The 13,506-nt window shown below is 38.7% G+C and overlaps 1 protein-coding gene across 1 annotated transcript in view; it reads left to right on the top strand.

The window, feature by feature from the left end:
- Nucleotides 1–13,506, top strand: part of Gbe1 (1,4-alpha-glucan branching enzyme 1) — a 215,415-nt gene that overhangs the window by 37,531 nt on the left and 164,378 nt on the right. The window contains exon 2 of the mRNA XM_051191744.1: nt 6,761–6,930. Within this exon, the coding sequence (XP_051047701.1) occupies nt 6,761–6,930 (170 nt within the window). The remainder of the gene's footprint in view (nt 1–6,760; nt 6,931–13,506) is intronic.

Below are 13,506 nucleotides of genomic sequence, written 5' to 3' on the forward strand. Positions count from 1 at the left end.
TTTTTTTTTTTTTTTTTTTTTTTATCCGTGCAGGTCTTGCACAGATAACTAAACCAGCTATGTGATCACAATTGCAACAGTGATGTCATAGCCAGAAGACAGCATTTTGGGTGCTACTCTCCATCATCTATGTTTTACAGTTCTTCATCTGCTGCTCTATGATGGTTTGTGGGGTGTGACACTTAATGACTGACTCAGTGCTCTTTAGTCTTCTAAGAGCCCAGACCCCCCCCCCCCCCCCCTTCTCTCCAGTCTCTTCTCTTTACCTATTAGAATTCCTTCTGGAACCTCTACCTTCTTGTGCTTCTTGCCTGGGTAGTTCATTTCCTCTAAGAAGCAGGAAACAGAACAATCTCATAGTCTGAGCTACTTAGGAAGGAATGTCTTCCAAGGATTTCTTGTATTTTTATCTCACTCATAATTACTTGAGAAAGGGTTCTACATCGGAGACATTTTTAGGTAAGATTTGAACCAATTTCTACTACACAACTGAGGTGTTTATATCCTGGTCTTACATAGGAGCTTCACTGCTCACATAAGATCAAGTATAGGTCCTCTTCTGGGATGGCAAATATTTTAACCATTCCATTTCCTCCCTCTCATTCCTTTCAATTTCTTAAGGTAGCCTCCCCATTGATTTAATTAATTCAGTCATCTTATTTTTAACTCAGATTTCCCAAAACCTGTATATTACAGTCAGTACGGAATACTGGGTACATGTCTCAGAGACCTTTGGAATTTGGGAGGAAAATTCAAATGCTCCGTAATTAACATGCACATTAAAGTTTAAACAAGTGTTATAAATAAAAGGAAATTGCTACATTTAAAAGAATAGTGATGTCCTGCCATTTCCATTTGGAGAAAAGCTACAGCCAGTACCTACTATTTGCTGGCTACTGTGGGAAGGATCCCACTGTGCCTTCATTGATCCCCATGACCTGTGAATAGGAGCAGGGAGGAAAGAGAAAAGGTCTTAAGTGGCTTATTCAAGGTCACATACAGAGGCTAAAACATAAACTTGGACTGTTTATTTCTATAGTTTAAGCTGTTGTTATCTCAAGCTGTTCCTCCTAATTGTAAGATGAATACCGTAAGAGTAAAACATAGGCCCTGTCTTCTTATAGACAGGTGATTTTAGTTTGAGATTTTACTCAAGATACCTTTTGAGGCCAATAATAATATATCCTTATTGGTTTTATTTTCCTGACCTTGATTAACTTTTTTATTTATGCTCCTCTATGTTTCCCTTTTTATAAAAGAAGGTTAATTAATGTAGGTTGCATCTGATAGTATTTGCAACAATTTTTCATGTCTGTTCTAAATGCTTGATCCAATATTAACATCATAATATAGTTTTAGTTACCAAAATTTGACCTACTTTTTAAGTATCCTATAAATTCATAGGAAAAAAAATATTAAGAGAGATGACTGTAGCCCGAGAGGGCAGAGGCATGATGAGCTTGCTGTACCCCCAGGCACTTTCTCTTTTTCCAGCCACAGTGATTTCAAAGTGGAATGTGTATTCTTGTATTAGAAGCTACAGGGCTGACCTTGAGGGAAGTCAAGATATTTAGTGGAAGTAATAGAGTGCTATAAACCTGTTTCCATTGAAACTTTAACAAATGGAGCACTGGAACGTGATCTTAGCAAATTTTGTAAGAATGATTTAAGAAAAACAAAACAAAACAAAACAAAACAAAAAAACCCTTAAATCTAAGAATGTGTTTTTAGTGCATCGTGAAGATTGACAATAGAATTATTATATCTATTTAACGTCTGGAAATTCATGCCTTTCATATTAGATAATTTGTATTTTTTGCCCTCAATTTTGACTTCATTAAGTTGTTTCATATTGTTTATTCACTTTATTGTATTCACTTTATTGTTACTTAATGGCAGTGGCTCTGGATTATAATTTCCTTAAAAAATAATTGCCTCTAAAAAGGGTCCCAATGAAGTAAAATACATTCAAGAAGTACATCTGAATAGTATATGGAGGCTATTTTTAAAAAGGAAGAACCTTTTCTCATATTTTAAACGTTTTTGGTATTCTGTAAGATTTGTAACCTAGGTCATTATTTTAACTATTTTCAAACTGTTGCCACTGTTTAAATTGCTAAGAAACTCCGATTTTTTTTTCTTTTTTTCCTCCTAATCTGAGTAAAGTACCTGATTGGGTAAAGCATGCTAGACAACGGAGCTGCAGGTGCACTTGAGTTAGAGGCCATGGCCAGCCCTGGGGCCTGTGCTGTCCAGCTCAGGGCACCTTCTCTTTTCTTGGTGTTTCCAACATTCCAGAGCTAACCTCAGTAGCATGCTTTTATCATCTTGTGTTTCTCACATGTGTTCATTTTAGTATGTGCCTCATACGTTTTGCACCTGCACAACTTTACCGAGTCTCTGGATAGGGAGTGCAGTGCATCTGGAACTCCCGGGTACTTTAACCCATATCAGGGCTCTTTCCATTTACTGTTTAAGTATTTTGTGTATTTTGTAAGTCTATTCAACTAGTTTCCCATTGTCAACTATAGATAGGTCATTTCTCATAGTTTGGCTATAAGCAGTGCCATAATTTTGTATATAGATGATTTTACTTCTTCTGGAATGTGTCTAAAGAATATATATCTAAAAAAAGGGAGTTACTTAAATAAAAAAGTTTTGAAATTTTAATAATGGATTACAGATAATTCCTTTGTTCTAACAAAGAACTTTGAGAATCTCCCTCACCCCAACTGCATCCTGTCCATACTGGCTGGGCTTTTAGTTGGGAAAGAAGGTTGAGATATGGACCTTCTTGGCTTTATTTATTTTCATTTTCTATGACTCATTTATTTTTAATGCTTATAATTTTGACCTTATAGATTGTGGTGTTAAGGATGACGTTTTAATGACAGGCTTATAGTTTCGGTGTGTTACTAGATATGCGTTTCCCCATGCTCACTTGCAATGCTGGCTTAGCATTCATTCTTTCTATATCTGACCTCAGCCTGTGACCCAGGTCTGTTCCAAAGCTCTATTTCACACAGTTTCACTTCCATACATTTTACAAACAGCTTTGCATACCTAGTGAAATTCCTATGAATATTATATAAGAATATCTAGCAGATTTATATAAAAATCATAAGAGTAGCCGAAAACTAATTTCAAAGTACTACTCACATTTTATTAAAAAAAAAAAAAATACACACACACAAAAGAGAGAGAGAGAGAGAGAGAGCAAAGTAAGGAAGACCAGACAGAGAAAATCCTTGCACATGGGAAACACACACACACACACACACACACACACACACACACACACACAAAGCTAGTTTCCCTCTCTTCAAAATCATTAATGCTTCAAAAGGATAGCATTCTTGTTAGTATTATATGCTTGTCGGTTTGTAGGAGGATGCAGAAAAAAAGTCTATAAAACATGAGTGAAATGATAGATTTAATGTTAACTCATTTTACTTATTTGAAAGACTGAAATTAAAATAAAAAAATACATTGTTAAGATTCATATATACCTTTCTTTACCTAACTGTATGTTAGTTTTCAAACGTTCATCTAAGCCTACTCACGAAATTAGAAAGCATAAAAACTATAATGAAATTCTCCAGTGGTGAGTGATTTTGTCCTACAGAGCTCCACCCCCTTCCACCATCTGTTCTTACTTAGTCAGGGCCCTATTTTGTAAAGGCGGTTTTTGTTCCAGCGTTTCTCTGTGGTTTAGTCACAGTGCACAGCCCCTCACTTTTCTGCCACCTCTCTCTTTTCCTTACCTTCCCTAGTGATTTTAGTGAGGCCTAGCTTCTTCTAGTACTGCAGATGAAGGGCTACTTACAGGAGCCTGCGCAACTTGCCCCTGCAACCAGTAGCCTGTGTTTCATGGGATGCTTGTAGATACCAAGAAAGGAGTGAGATCTTCTATGCACCTCTTCTCTAAGCAATATTGAATTGTTTACCAATCTTCAGCCTCCCATAAAGCCCTCCCCCTTCCATACGTTGATAGGTTCAATCATGAGCCAGTCCTGTGCACATAATCACAGCTGCTTTGAGGTCCTGACTCTAAAAGCCCTACCAAGCTGTGAGTATAGTATTGCACAAAACTCTATCCCTTTCTCTTGCTTTTAAGTTCTCTCCACTCCCTCTCTTTGATGTTCCCTGAGCCTTGGCAGGTGGTGAGAGGGGGATGTGAGGCAAAAAGAGGTGGTGATGTCCAATTTAGGGCCGACATTCAGCAACCACTTTTTCTCAGCATTTTTGACCTGAAGTAATTACTGCCCACTGTGATACATGGAAGAAGCTTCTCGAACCTAAGCCCAGTGCAGCACCAACCCCTGGGCATAAACATAAGTTACTTAGACAAACGGACTTCAGTAACTTCTAACTCACAGCACCAGCTGTGAGGTCCTGCCTGCAGAGCAGGCCCCACATCCATTGAGAAAACAGTTTGTTTCCACTTTTACACCAGAGCACTCCTCCTGCCTAGTAGCTTGGTCATTAGCATGCAGGGCCTACAGGTGAGTATGACTGCTGAGGGCTTTTCTCACCATTGGTCTGATAAGCATCTGCAGTATCATAAAACGTGGCCAGCAGAGAGGATGCTTCTAGCTCCATTCCCACTTGATTTCTACATTTCTTGTAATTAGAATCTTCAGCACTTGGATCTTAACTTATGGTTGTGATGGGTCACCAGGAGCAAATTGCAATAGCCTTGTGCCTGGCTCCTGTTTCGAGCCCAATATAAGGCAGAGAATATCATGGTTGTCAGGAAACCAAGGCGGTAATAGGCCTGGTACAAGGCGTGGTTCCAAAGGACCCTCCCCAGCCACCGTCACAGTGATTCCCTTCCTGTAGCCACATCCACCTCCTAAAAGTTCTCACAATGGCAACACCAGTTGAGGACCACGATCTAAGCAGATGAGCCATGGCGAACATTACATATTCAAAGTATAACATATGCAATGCTGTTTTTTTCACATATGGATTTAATGTATTTTATCCTGCTGTTTCTCAGAGTCACCACCTTTCCCTTTCTGGCTTATTTTCTCGCTATTTTGGATGCTTATTTTTTAGTGTATTCAATATTTTGTCCATTTTGTACCTTTAATTACTAAATGTGAATTATGTAATTATTTGTAAATTTATTCTAACTCATCAGTTATTTTTTTAATGACATCTTGTTTTCATCTTTTTCTTATCCTTTTTACACTGTGTGTGTGTGTGTGTGTGTATGTGTGTGTGTGTGTGTGTACAGGACTTAAAACATTTCAGAGGAGTTGATTCTTTCCTTTTATCATGTAGGCTCCAGGGACCAAGCTCAGGTCAGTTGGTTGTATAGCAAACACCATTATTCATTGAGCTATCTATCTGTCTCTGTGTCTTTCTTTAGGTCTTCAGTTCCATTTAAATTCTCACTCTGTTATTTGTTATATAGTACCTTAGCTTACATTTGTTGAGCTCATTTTTAAGGTAACTTACTGATGTATAGCATGATATGTGTGTGTGTGTGTGTGTGTGTGTGTGTGTGTGTGTGTGTGTGTATATATATATATATATATATATATATGTTCATGTCTGTTTAACTAAGTTCATTTTTTTATTAGCTAGCTTCCCAGATTTTATATATTCCCTGTGTATTTCCATCTAGATTCATACCATCTCGCTGGGAACTTCATTTTCTTTTTCCGTGCTAGTTTTACAGGAGATGCATCTTGCAGTTCTGGCATTCTTACTTTTTATGTGAAAGATCTATGTGCTGGCTAGACACAAACTGGAGTCATCAGAGAGTGAGGAGCCCCCTTTCAGCAAATTCCTTTATAAGACGGGCTGTAGGCAAGCCTGTGGGACATTTCCTTAATTAGTGATTAATGTGGGAAGTACTTAACCCATTGTAGTTGTGGCCTCCCTGGACTTATGGTTTTGGGTCTTGGACAAGCTACATAAAGCAAGCCAGTAAGCAGCATTCCTTCATGGCCTCTGTATCACCACCTGCCCCCAGGTTCCTGCCCTGGTTGAGTCCCTGCCTGACTCCTCCCAATGATGAAAAGTGATTTGGAAGCCAAGTAAACCCTTTCTGCCCCAAGATGTTTTGTTCATGCTGTTTCATCACAACAGCAGTAACCCTGACTAAGACTCGATAAACTGCTCCACTAAACCCGACTAAGACTTGATAAACTGCTTCACGGTTTAATTCTTTAGTTGTACTGGTCTGTTTCTCCAAGCTTGCTTCAGACATAGGGATTGGTTAATAAAATAAGTAGGGTTTTGGTTGTTGTATTTCTTTATTTATTTTTAACTGTACCAGTAATGATCCTGGAATCCTGGGGAACTGGAGGAGGGCCAGGAGCAGAATATGCTTGCCATGCATCTCTCTGCTTGGGAATCTTAAGTTTCACTCTGTGCTTCTGGGCTTTTGTCATGTGACATGGTAAATGTTCTTTCCATGATCAGATGATTTAGGGCAAGGCTAGACAAACTGCAACCCACAGGTGAAATCTGACGCATCACCCCTGTTTTTGTAAATATGCAGTTATTGGAAACAACCAAGCCCCTCATTAACATATGACTTGTGGCCCCTTTCTTGCTTCAGAGACAAAGTTGAGTAGCTAAGACAAAGACACCAGACGGCTGCCAAAGCCTCTGCCCTTTGCAGGAAACTTTGGTGAAACTTTGCTGTGATTTTATTTTCTTGCCAATTTGACTATGTTAACTTTCTTTTTTCTTTTGGGAAGTCAAATTTTCTAACTTCTTTTTTTGTTATACTTTTACAAAGGTATAAGAAGTTTACCCAGATTTTGAGTGACATTGGAGAGAATGAAGGTGGTATCGATAAGTTTTCCAGAGGCTATGAGTCATTTGGCATCCACAGATGTGCCGACGGTAGCATATACTGCAAAGAGTGGGCCCCAGGAGCAGAAGGAGTTTTTCTTACTGGAGACTTCAGTGAGTATTTTGAAAGCATTGGGGATATTAATATTTTATTTTTCTGTCATGCAGGCTTAATTTCCATGTTTAATTATATTAATATTAATGATTCCAACAGTTATCTGACTTGTCAGCTAGTGTCATAGCATTCACTAAATATTTTACTTCATGTGGTCTGGTTGCTCCTGCTATCATGTGATACATGTATTCATGAATCTTCGCTTTCTAGAATACCAGGCACAAGGAATAGCAGGATGTGGGGAAATTGTGTTAGAAAGAGTGCTAGAAATTTACCCAGCATTGCTGGCATGCTCTGACCAAAAGGAGGAGCAGCATTGTTTAAAACCTTGCCATAGATAGTCGCAGGTGACTACCTGGATCACATTTCTTAGTTGCTTGCAGCCTTGTACTGCTGTTGAGTCTTCAGTAAAAGAGGACATCCAGTTTACTAGATAGGGGCACCGATCACTCAAATGTTGTTTCCCTTTGTTGTCTTCATCTTCCTTTTTTTTTTTTTGGCATTTGCACATACACAGAGGTAAGATTGCAAAAACATTTTATGTTAAGACATTAGGCTTCTTTACTTGTAGTCTAGAGGTTGGAAGGACCTAGAGAAAAACTGGAAAACAGGGTGTTATGCTTTATTCTTGGAGGATGAGCAAATCTATAATACAATAAGGAAGAAAACTATGTTTTGATGGTGAAATAACTGGATAAAACAGACATTGTCAAATAGTCTTTGATATCAGCAAAAGAAATATGAAAGTTGTCATAATCTTTAGTATAACAGAGGGATATGACATTTAAGGTTTGATGTTGTTAGACTGAAACATTTTTCTAGACATGCCAAATGTATAGGGATAGAAAACAGATTATTGTTATTCTTGTCAGTGGATGAGGGCAGGATGGTACTGTCTGGAATGATGAAAGTATTTTAAGCTATAGTTACTATGCTAGGATATGAGTTACTTTTCATTGCTATGGCAAACCACCATGATAAAAAATGACTTGCCAAATGAAGATTTTATTTTGCTTACAGTTCCATATGGAGATTCCAGATTTATAGGGGAGGCATGGCAGCAGCTGTTTAGAGTAGGAGGTTGAGAGATTGCATCTTCAACCACAGGCAGAAAGCAGAGAGAGAGAGAGAGAGAGTGAATTAGAAGTGGTTAGGAACCTCCAAAACCTGCCCCAGAGATGTACTTCCATCATCCTTAATGTTCTATAACTTCCTCAAACAGCACAACTAATTGGCTACCCAACTGTTCAAATGCATGAGCCTGTTTCTCACTCAAACTACCATAGGCTGTGGCTTATTTAGGGTTTCTATTGCTGTGAAGAGACACCATGACCATGGCAACTTAAAAAAAAATAAAACAATCTTTAAAAATTTTTATGCATTTTACATGCCAACCATAGTTCCCCCTCCCTGTCTTTCTCTGGTTCCTCCCTCCTCCCCAACCAGCCCTCCATCCTTTCCTCAAAAAGGGTAAATCCTCTCATAGGGAGTCAACAAGGCCTAGTACATTAAGCTGAGGCAGGACCCCCTGCCCTGCTCCTTATCAAGGCTGAGCAAGGAGCAAGGTGTCCCACCATATGGAATAGGTTCTGAAAAGCCAGCTCATGTGCCAGGGATAGATCCTGGTCCCACTACCAGGGCCAACTTTTATAAAGGAAAAATTTAATCTTGGAGGGTCACATACAGTTCAGAGGTTTTAGTTCATTGTCTGGGAACATGGCAGTGTGCAGGCAGACATAGTGCTGGCTATATCTTGATTCAGAAGGCAACAGGAAGTAGACTGATACTGAGTGAAGCTTAAGCAAGAGACACCTCAGATTCTGCCCCACAGTGACACACATCCTTCAAGTCTAGAACATTCTTCAATAAGGCCAACTTCCCAATAGTGCCATTCTCTATGACTTTATGGGGACCAATTACATTCAGACTACCACAGGTGGTTACGTGACTGTATGCCTTAATCAAACTGTATGGAACTATATGTCAAAAGTAGATTTTTCTGCATGTGAGTTGTGCCTCAAAAATTCAACCAAGTCAAAGGTGGTCACGCAGGCTATCTGGACCTATGAGGATTGGGTCTGGAAACCTGACTGGCATGATGAGGGGATGAGGAAAGGATAGACACGCAGATACTTATACAGAAAAGCTGGGGTAAGGTGGGTTATGCACACTCTGACGGAGAGGTGTCACCTAGAGCAGCAACTTGAAAATTCAGCATGCTTGTTCTGTACAACACAAGGGCAGGGGTTGGTTAGTTTGCTCCATTGGTGTCTGTGGGGGAGCAGTCTCAGGCTGCAGTCATACAGGAGGATGAAGCTGCAGTTGCTAGGCTTCTCACACATTGGTCTGTTGTTGTAAGTCCCATACTGGTATTCATTTCCACATGCACACTCAGACATGAGGAAGTCCTCACCAGTATGGAAAAGGCCTGGCCACTTTCACATGGGTCTCGGGCTTTGATTCTCGATGTGATGGGCTCATTTCAAATATCAGGACTTCACTAGCTCAAGACTTCATTACTCACTTCCACCAGCATGCCTTTAACTCCAGCATTTAGGAGGCAGAGATAGTTCATTATGAGTTTGAGGTCAGTTATGGGTTACATAGTGAGTTCCAGATGACAGCTATAGATTGAGACCTTGTCTTGACAAAAAAAAAAAAAAAAAAAAAAAAAAAAGAATTTAGCAGAAGTTTTTTCATCTCAGTTAAAATTTTCTTAGTGATTGACTTGAATAGAAATTTTAAATTAAATGAAAATGAAATTAACATCAAATTTAGTTCCTCAGTAGCATTAATTAACCTCATTTCAAATTCTCAATAGCCATATTAAGTACTAGATCTTGATGGGAGATGTCATTCTATATGTTTCTCATACTGGTTAATGAATAAAGCACTGTTGTCTAATAGGAAAGCAAGACAGGTGGGACTAGGGGACAAGGAGGAAAGAGGAAGTAGTAAGGAGGAGTCAAGATGGAGAGTCTGGAGAAAGCAGAACCGCCAGCCGCCTCTCCCTGGTAAGACCACGTGGAAATACATAGAAATGGGTTACTACTTAAGACTGAGCTAGCCAATAAGAAACAAGTAACTGGCCAACAGCATTATATCAAATACAGAATCTCTGTGTGTTAATTGGGGCTGGCACAGCAGCAGGACAAGACCAGCGGTGGCTGGCGGAAAAACCGTACTCCTTACAAGATCTCTTATTAACATTTAATGTATACTTCCCCCAGCACTTAATTTTATTGCTTCTTTTTATTTCCTTCTATTATACTATGAATATTCATTGAGAGCTCTATTGATTGAGAATATTCAAGTTAAATGCTTCCCCTCCCCCCATTTATTTATTTTATATGTGTGTTGGTATTTGTGTTCCATAGCACGTTTCTGAAGGTTAGAGGGTATCTTTTAGGAGTTGATACTCTCTTTCTACCATATGGATCCTGGGAATTAAACTTGAGTCCAAATGCTTGCTGGCAAGCTCCCTTACCTACTGTACCATGTTACTGGCCCTCAAGTTAAATATTTATATAACACTCCCACTCCCAAAAGTAATATAAGAGTACCAACTAAAATGACACTAGTATTTTATTCTTTGCCATATTTATGAATAGAATAGTTCTTAATAAATTTCAAAATATATGTAAGAAACTATGAAATGTACATTCTCAAGCTACAATTATTATGATTGTTGATTAAACTATCAGTGGTAGTTAGAATAATTAGATTTGAAGTTTAAGTTTAATACCTACCTATTAAAAGTACAGTGATTTAAAGAGTTTTGAAAATTGAAATTGAAATTATATGGTCCATATTTTAAAAAATACAGTTTAAGTTGGGAGGTGGTGGCTCATGCCTTTAATCCCAGCACTCGGGAGGCAGAGGCAGGTGGATCTCTCTGAGTTCAAGGCCAGCCAGTTCCAGGACAGGCTCCAAAGTCACAGAGAAACCCTGTTTTGAACAAACCAAAACAAATAAAAACAACAACAACAAAAATAAACCAAAACCAGTTTATGTTTCTGTGTGTGTGTACATGTTTGTTTGCATGTGCATGTATGCCTGTGTGTGCTTATGTCACACACTGTGTTGTGGATGTGGATGTCAGAGGACAAGTTGCAGGAATCCGTGTTCTCCTCTATCATGTGAGTTCCAGGAACCTAACTTGGGTTTTCAGGCTTGGCTGCTGGCACCTTCACCGGCTGAGCCAAGCTGCTCCATGACAGTCGTAGTTTACTGTAAAGGAGTGTTGTTCTAACTCTCTCCTTGTACACTGAATTGATTTTTACCACCCCCCCTCCTTGTGAAAGTGTATCATCTAATTTTAATGTGTTCCCTATCCTCGAGATAGCATTTACTGTTGATGAGTCAGAATTTATTTTGATGGTTAAGTTGATGAACATCAGCAGATTTAGTCAAGGTGCCTTGTTTTATTTAACTGTACAGTAGTGTAATAAAGCAACATGAAATTAGGATTAAAATCCATCACCATTAAACAATATTTTAGAGAGATTAAAATATCAAGCCAATTAGTCAATGGGGGAGGATGTGCCAGTCATTACGGGGTCTCATCTCAGGGTCCGTATGTGTGAGATGTCACTGAACAGCTTTGCCTAGAAGTGGCAGCTGTTACTCTGAAACTCGGCATGGTGGTACAAACCTGTTATTCTCGAAGCTGGGTGTTGATGTGTACATCTGAGAATATAGCCCAGAGATCATGGAAAGTTGGTGGCTCATCTGGATTCCTCAGTGAGAATCTCTCAAAAGAACAAAATGAAACAAACAGACAAACAGACAAGCAGACAGCAGCTGCATGCTTTAGTGGGGATGTAGTTCAGCCAGGGTTGGCTTGGCTGCAGGGAAACTCTCCTACATTCAGAGGAGAGACAGATTCATTCAGAGGAGAGACAGATTCTTTCAGAGCAGAGGCAAATTCACAAGCCAGCCGTGCACTGAGAGGAGTATTTACTCCAGTTGAGTATGTGGGTGGGTAGCAAGTGAGCACTAGTCTAAAGCAGAGCTTTTGTATTGATGATAGTGTGATAGTGTGGCTCAAAATACAGCCTTCAAACTTTAGCTAATCACACCCCTGTGCAACAGATCAGATTCTGTCCAGCTTTGCTTTTTTAATAAATCTTACCTTTTTTTTTTCCACCCCCCAGACTAGTGGAACAGGAAGTTGCAGTGTCTAGATTTGTACTAACATGAAAGGAAAATAATAGATATTAATCAGCTCACAAAACTCCATTTTATATTTGAAAACCAAAAAAAAAAAAAAAAAAAGTTCTTGATGGCTTTGCTAATGAAGTTAATTTTTTTTAAAGGAATTCATTTATGTATGACTTCATACTTAACTAGTTGATAAATTGAGTCAGCAGCCAACACTCTGGTTTTGTGGAATTAGCCTCTAACCACATACTGATCGGTTTAAATTTCTCTGAGGTATACTTTGTCATGCAGAAAGAATTTGACTTGAAGATATTACTTCTTTAGCTATTTTCAGGGATTTAAAAATAAAAAACAACAACAACAACAAAAAAAAAAACAAACCAACGTAATTTTCCTCATGTTTTCATTGTAGTAGTTAAAGAATGTTTTAGTCTGATTTTATTCTGAAATTTCATAGGTAATGTAGAGTCAGGCTTTAAAATTCAGCAGAAAAATATTGTATATCTGCTAAGTCATAAATTAATGATTATGTAATATGATAAATAAAAGACCCAAACACAGAAATTGGAGTTCTAGCTGAAGGTCAGGAAAGCAAAGCAGCCATGCACCCAGAGAGCTCTTACCTCTAACAGGGCTGGGACATTTCTAGTCTCAGCATGGCTGCTGGGATTAAAGGTATGTGCCTAGCTTCTGTTGTTTGGGGGTGAGTTTGTTTTCTGAATCCTCAGGAAAGCTTTAATAAATCATAAATAATATATAACTACACTGCTATATTAAGTTGACAAAATGCCAGTTTATTTTTTTTAATCTAAGTGGTTAGCTATTTAGTTGTAATAATTTTTGAAATTAATATTTTAATTATAAATGTCTATACAAAAGAATACCAAACTGAAAAAAACAAATAAGATATAAGAAAGTATAGACCAGTTAGGATTGTATAGCCTAGAATCCTGGGGGCCTGGAGTGCTGGAGCAGGTATCAGAGATTCAACAATCCAAATAAAACGAATGAATGGCCAAATAAATAAGTAAAGGGCTCAGTGGTTGGGTACCTGCCTAGTACACATAGGACTCAACTTCAAGTGTCACAATTGCAAGATATGAGTATGCAGCCTTAGAGGAACCCACTGCCTGGCAGACAGCTTCAACTCACCTTGAGTTTTCTGTGCATTGTTACATGGCTTACCTTTAGTTTGCCTACTGCAGTTTTGATGTTTCTGTAAAGCAAGGTTTTAGGACTATTCTGGGAGCTGCAGTGGGGTGGCAAATTGCAAGCTGGGTCAGGAAAGCCTTAGAGTGCTGCTTGCGGAAACAGTGTCCTGCTGAGAAAAGGCCTCTGTAATGTGTGTGACTCTAAACTAAGCAATCAGCAGAAAGACATTTTGTAGAAAGTTTGCAGTGTTTCTCTCAGTT

This window comes from Phodopus roborovskii, unplaced genomic scaffold (genome assembly GCF_943737965.1).
Source record: "Phodopus roborovskii unplaced genomic scaffold, PHOROB, whole genome shotgun sequence".
Taxonomy (NCBI): Eukaryota; Metazoa; Chordata; class Mammalia; order Rodentia; family Cricetidae; genus Phodopus; species Phodopus roborovskii.